At 41.1% G+C, this 6,870-nt stretch overlaps 1 protein-coding gene across 1 annotated transcript; it reads left to right on the top strand.

The window, feature by feature from the left end:
• The first annotated feature begins 500 nt into the window (after positions 1 to 500).
• Positions 501 to 6,098, top strand: LOC308317391 (stathmin-4-like). The gene is made up of 6 exons (XM_080766360.1): positions 501 to 594; positions 3,525 to 3,589; positions 3,984 to 4,079; positions 4,316 to 4,521; positions 5,045 to 5,236; positions 5,993 to 6,098. The coding sequence occupies exons 2-6, from the start codon at positions 3,577 to 3,579 to the stop codon at positions 6,053 to 6,055; spliced, it is 570 nt and encodes a 189-aa protein (XP_080622486.1). The 5' UTR covers positions 501 to 594; positions 3,525 to 3,576; the 3' UTR covers positions 6,056 to 6,098.
• Positions 6,099 to 6,870: the final 772 nt, after the last annotated feature.

The raw sequence follows: 6,870 nt of genomic DNA, 5'->3' as shown, positions 1-6,870 counted from the left end.
TCAATGTAGCTGAAAACCGACGACAACAATAATATTTAAAAATCCAGAAATCAAAAATCCACACATGTGTTTGCTCTGGCAAAACCAGTCCACATGGAGATATAATAAACTTTCCTCCATCCATGTATTTCTTCAAGACAAATTCTGACAATAATGTAAAATAACCCCACTGCTCATCTGCTAAAAGATTTAGCCTAGGTGAAGTGCTGGAGTCACACAATTATAGCAATGAAAACATAAAGGGAGGCTCTGTACACTCTGAGTGCGCAGAGCCTCCCTTTATTTTTTCATTCAGTCTGCCTTTTTTTTTTCAAGGCAAACTCTAAAATGATAACGGGTTAACCTCCCCCACACCCTCATTTCCACCACCTCTGCTCTCCAACAGCCCCCGCTCCCCTCTCCCTCCCGCCACGTCTGCTTTATTCCCTTGGACCAATCAGGGACTTGCATCCCAGCCAGCCAATGGCAGGGTAAGGAGGTGATGTCATACGGTGAGGCTGGTGTTTGGTCCTGATGCTGCTGAGCTGGAAGCTGCAAACAGAAACAGAGCACGCTCCGAATACAAGCAGCATCACCAGCATCACTCACCGCAGGGTAAGTACAGATCCAATGTACTTTTTCTTTTCTTTTTTTAACTCTTAATTAATGTATTCATTATGTGCATTATGTAGACATACCAAAACTGAGGTTGATTTATACTGCAGCAAGCAGACATATCATACTATCTGTGAAGCTGTCTTGACTATTTAAAATCATTCTGATTTCTACTCAGATGCATCTGTGTGCATGGCCACGTTTGCACACAGGTTGAGTTGTTCGCTCACACTACTGTACATACGTACTGTAAAGGGTAGTGATGAAGTAGTCTCAGGCAGCATGTTTTATTTGGCAGCTGAGTGATTTCACAAAGCTAACAATTTAAATGCTTAACCCAATATGCCTAGAGTTGACATAGTCATATAGCCCAGGTGTGAAACGGTGACGTCGCATAATGTACATCTATACAGTATGTTTCACACTTAAGAAACAGATACAGAAATACAGAAATAAAAGAGAGAGAGAGAGGAGAGAGACAGACAGAGAGAGGGAGAGAGAGAGAGAGAGAGAGAGAGAGAGAGAGAGAGAGAGAGAGAGAGAGCTTGTTGTTGTTTATGCAGGAGTTCCTAATTTTTTAAGGTTGCGGCCATGGCTGCAGATAACAGGACAGCATTATTTGAATTCATGCTAAACTTTCAGTACATCCTACTGTAAATTGTTTTCGTTAATGTAATGCAAACTGATTAAGAAGTAGAGTTCTGAATTGCGGTGTGGCTGATGCAGGAGTTAGTTCAAGGGAACAACCTCTGCTGCAGATGATGTAATGCTCTCGCCGTGTGCGCTATGACATCATTGGTTTAGCAGAGCAGAGCAGAGCAGAGGAGAGGAGAGGAGATCCTCTCTTTGTGTTCTTTCATTGCGTGAACCAGATCTTCTCAAAAGAGATAACATAGCAGCATAACCAACGACAACAATAATATTAAAAATAAACCCAGTGTGAAAATGTATTATTATTAATATTATTATTATTATTATGCTGAATGTTATCAGAAATTCAGTATGGCAAAGAGAGGGTCTTCATTGTTTATGAGTAACAATTATTTTATCAAGATTTAGGTTTTCTTATGAGGTACAAGCTTGAGTGGCTTTCTGCATAATGTCAATACTGTAACTGGCTATATGCTTATTGTTGTGTCAGAGTAGACTTTATGAAATAGCAGCTGCAGAGGGTATACTTGAATTCTGTATGTGGCTTATGCCCGGACTACAGCGCATTTGTCTTAAAATTGAGGAAATAATAATTCATGTATACAGTAAAAGAAGATGCACACTGGCTGCCGCTGGTGCGCGTGTGTGTGTGTGTGTGTGTGTGTGTGTGTGAGAGTGTGTGTGTGTGTGTGTGTGTGTGTGTGTGTGTGTGTACTCAGACAGTAACATCTTCAGTGTTCATTTAACTCATTTTAACCCTCCAGATCTTCCTGTATACAGTACATATACAATAGCTCTTCCTGTATACAGTACATATACAATAGCTCTTCCTGAATACTTTCAAAACAGTGGTATGTTGTAAATGACCATTGGACAATACAAGACCACAACTGTAAACTAAATGTACCCAGTTGAATTCTAACCTTGGTTTGCAGTTATCAATCAATGTAATAATATTAACATATACTACACAAATTATTGGTGTTTATTTTTTTACTAATGAGTTCATTTGAACACAACACCTGCTCTGACAAAAATGATAACTGTCTGGGCATTAAAGTAAAACTCAGCAGAAAACATTAGTCCTTGCTTAATAACAGCCTGTATGCATTTACAGTATCTCCCACCACAGTCAAGAAAATACTCTTTTCTCCTTCTCAGACTTCACCAAACTCTTTAGCTCAGGACCCCAGTTCAAATATGATTATTTTGGACGGTTGTTTGGGAACCCTTTTGGTCTATAAGAGTTAAACACGATTTTACTGTGTAGCTCTCTCTCTCTCTCTCTCTCTCTCTCTCTCTCTCTCTCTCTCTGCCTTCTGCAGTGCCTGTGTTGACAAAAACCAGTGGGTGGGTTTGTGGTGAAATATTGTAGGCGGAAAATAAAACTTGACAATGCTGGCACTTCAGCTAGTCTTTTACAGAATTATTACAATTCACACATTAGCCACATCACGCACAAATAGCAGAACACCTCAGATCCTCTGCTAAATGAATTCATGAGGCACACACATGGTTCATCTGATGTTTGAACCAGTTACAACCAGTTACACTTTAAACTTTTGTCAGATTTGTTAAGAGATACTGTATGTGTACATGGATCCATAGTGGCCAACACAGCACACAAGACCAGTACTGCAGATCGATGGAAATATTTTCTTCTCTCCACAACGTTCTAATTTGACTGTAGACGGTGCGGTGGTCACCTCTGCTCTTGTCAAAATGTCTGAATTACCGTTGCAACAGTATCTGCTGAGGTTAGGCCTCACTCAATATCAACCCTGTTCAACGTTTTAGAGCCGGGTCGGACCTAAAAATGTGTGCTAATTAGTCGGGCCACATGACATCACATTTAGTGCTATAAACAAAAATTCTAAGTCCATAGACTTGGCTGCTACTCTATGTTGTTAAAAGTGCTCTAAACAAACATTAAAAGTCCATGGATAGACTTGGCTCAAGTTGGCTGCCATGACCGGTAGGTTATGGCGCGGGCTTGCGCCCGGCCAGTTAGGGTTGGGCCGTTGAGAACTCGTAGTGTCAACTATTATACATCATCCCTCTCTCTCTCTATTAAAGCATCACCAACTCTTATCATCATACATCACCACCTTATCACCTCAGCCAATCAAATCATCGCTATATGGAGTACACATGCACACACAAAGCTGGGCATAGCAGGGGCTAGTGCCCCTCAAAAAAATAAAAGAAAGTGTAAACCTACAGTAGCAGAAATACAGGTGTAGTGTCACACCTAATCTGTCTGTCTGTCTGTCTAACAGGAACAGAACTGTCTCACCACAGTGTATTTTGAAAGACTACAGGGACATCACCATGACGCTAACAGGTACAATGTGTGTGTGTGTGTGTGTGTGTGTGTGTGTGTGTGTGTGTGTGTGTGTGTGTGTGTGTGTATGTGTGCGTGACTGTGTGTGTGTGTGTGTGTGTGTGTGTGTGTGTGTGTGTGTGTGTGTGTGTGTGTGTGTGTGTGTGTGTGTGCGCGCGTGCGTGTTATTTTGTTATTGGACTATTGTCAAATCATTATACTTTATTGATTCCAATAAAGTATAATGATTTCACAAGAAAGAAAGAAAGAAAGAAAGAAAGAAAGAAAGAAAGAAAGAAAGAAAGAAAGAAAAAAGAGAAAACTGTGCATGGGGATGTGTGGGAGAGAGATACAGTTGCAGTCCATGGAATGACATCATTTTCTCATCTCAGTACTCTTGCTCTCTCCATTGCAGCATACAAAGAAAAGATGCGGGAGCTCCCCCTTGTGTCCATATTCTGCTCCTGCTTTCTGCCTCAACCCAAAGAAAAACCCTCAGACAAGAAGAAAGGTAAGGAAGACATTTCCACTCCTCTCATCTCTGTCCATGACTGTACAATAGGCCTATTCATGCACCTGTTGTTGATATGCATAGAAGAACATAAAGTCATTCATATTTTCATTGGTGATAGACTGTAAACATAGTATATTTATTGATAGATTCTAGAGCTTTAGTATACTACTACTAGTAGTAGTTCCCTCTGTGGTGCCGTACAGAATCAGTTTGATCTCAACCCTCCTCCCCAGGTGTGGTAGACCTGAACCTGTGCATCATCAGGGACATGGAGGTGATCGAGCTGAACAAGAGGACATCGGGCCAGGCCTTTGAGGTCATCCTGAAGCCGCCTTCCTTCGACGTGGGCCCAGAGCTCAGGGCGACCACACCTCCTCGCACTCCGCCCTCCTTGGAGGACATACAGAGGAAGCTGGACGCCGCACAGGAGAGGAGAAAGGTGAGACTAAACGAATGGCACATTATGGCACACATGTCTGTGCACACAATACACATAGACATCACAGGGGGCTTGAGCCCCTGCACTTTTAAACTGCCCTCTGCAGACCATGAAATAAACGCAAATGCGCCCATTTCCATTCCATGCCATACCCGAAGGCAGCATTCAGGATAATTGCCTCTTTCCGAGCTCTCCTGAACTACGCTGCATCTTCAGTAGCTATATACGCGTCGCAGTGTCAATCATTATTGTGGGCTTGAGTAGTGAGTCCACTATTGTTATCGTAATTATTCCCGGTGCCGTTTGCCCTGTTGTGTTGTGACACCATGTGGGTCAATACATCATCATTGAGTAGAACTACTCGAGCCCACACTGTTTCTTCAGGAACTGTATTTTCTAGTTAATAATAATAATAATTATTATTATTATTATTATTACCCTCATTATTATTATTATTATTGCTCTACCAAATTGAAGGTCTATGGTGAACGAGCAAAGCATTTCTCTGTCTCTCCCCCTATAGTGCCAGGAGGCCGAGCTGTTGAAACACCTGGCGGAGAAGAGAGAACATGAACGCGAGGTGCTCCTCAAGGCCCAGGAGGAACACAGCAACTTCATCCGACTGGCCAAGGAGAGGCTGGAGCACCGCATGGAGGCCAACAAAGAGAACCGCCAGGCCCACCTGTCTGCCATGCTGGAGCGCCTACAGGAGAAGGTGAGAGAGAGGAAGACCTTTTGACCATTAGCAAGCTAAAAGCACTCACATGTTTGGGAACCCCTTTTGGTGTTAGCATTATGCTATGCTTTAGCTATTGAAAAATAGCAGATCTACAAGCTCATAGTGCGCCACCGAGTGGCACGCTACGAGCTTGTAGGTCTGATATTTTTGAAAAATCGAAGAACGACTGACATAGAAACAGCTTTTTCAGAAAACTGTCAGGATGTAGAAGACATTTTTAGAATCTGATCTCAGGTCAGAATGGGTTAATTGCAAGTATAAGTATCAATTCCACAATGTTGACATACTCTGTTAGTGAAAGTTCAGAATTCAAAATTGACTTGAGTAGACGTACAAAAGTATTGGCATCAAAACATACGTACAACAAGTATAAGTAGGCCTACTAAGAAAATCTTTTGAAAGTAGCAGATCTAAAAGCTCACAATGTGTTGCATTTCCTTATAATAACAGAAATTCCATACATTTGAAAACAAACGTTTAAGAAATAGAGAAAATTGCCGATCTGCAAGCTCACAACTCTGTCTTAAGATCTGCTATTTTCACCTGGGTAAACATCTAATTTCTCCTTGGGTCTTGAGCTAAAATGTTTGGAAACCACTGCCATAGAACACAATACGATATTTCAGTTTTTCGCCGACTGTACACCTTGTGACTGGCCAGTTTATTGTGAACACCTTGGACAAAGATTAGCCTACTGAAGGTTTTTTTTTTCTCTCTGTTTATGTCTTCCAGGACAAGCACAGTGTGGAGGTGAGGAAAAACAAAGAACTGAATGAGGATGAGATTTTGAGATGACAAGACAATTCACAAGAGGATGAGATCAATGTTTCATGTTCACATTCTTTCATATCACATATATAGCCTACTGTATCCCAAGGTTATACATTTTTTCTTATACTGTATATTGAGTATTGACACCACTACAGCACAAGGCAATATGGATTTCTTGTTAGGCACTGTCTTCATTAGTTTCCTTTAGCATTAACTAGTAACTGTAGTGTCAATGTGCAATTTAAAAAAGTCTTGGGGTGTGTGATATCAAACTCACATGTAAAAAAAAAGAACAATTTCCCTTCAATGGAAGTAAAGTAACAGTACAAAATTACTATGCAGTGATTCTGATGTACAATGTACTGTAGGCTAAATGAGAGCACAGAGAAGGCAAGTCAATAATAGGCAGACGTTTAGCAGCAGATCAAGGAAACATAATCTCAAATGTGTGAAATACTCTCTTGGTTAAATAATATGGCAATATCACTGAGAACAAAATAGGCATAGGCTACTGCTCCTGTGCAGTCTTAGATTAGTTTACAAGATGTTTGCTAAGCGCTGTCTAGTGTCTGCCCATAATCATTTCAGGGTGTCAACCAATTCAAGAATATGACACCCTCAGCAATGTTGGCAAGGGGCTCAAAAGATACTGAGGTTTACCCATGATATGCCAGAAATTATTTTTGTTTTATTACAATAAAACTCCTTTGTTTTCAGTGAGTAGTTTCAGAACTTAGATTTTGGGTTTCCACTTTCTCTGTCGATGTTGCGTGTGCGAGCAGAGCTTTCACATCCTGTCATTGTGCATGTTTTGTGCTTTCTGTGTTTGTATGCATTTG

Source organism: Protomyctophum bolini (genome assembly GCF_963924005.1).
Source record: "Protomyctophum bolini genome assembly, chromosome: 1".
NCBI lineage: Eukaryota > Metazoa > Chordata > Actinopteri > Myctophiformes > Myctophidae > Protomyctophum > Protomyctophum bolini.
The sequence above is the reverse complement of the archived record's forward strand: the minus strand, read 5'-3'. Positions and strand labels throughout refer to the sequence as shown.

What these genes read in the sequence shown, in the direction of transcription:
- LOC308317391 (XM_080766360.1), top strand. An exon ending in ACCCTCAGACAAGAAGAAAG is followed by an intron (nt 4,080 to 4,315) that starts GTAAGGAAGACA and finishes CCTCCTCCCCAG; the next exon opens with GTGTGGTAGACCTGAACCTG. An exon ending in TGGAGCGCCTACAGGAGAAG is followed by an intron (nt 5,237 to 5,992) that starts GTGAGAGAGAGG and finishes TATGTCTTCCAG; the next exon opens with GACAAGCACAGTGTGGAGGT.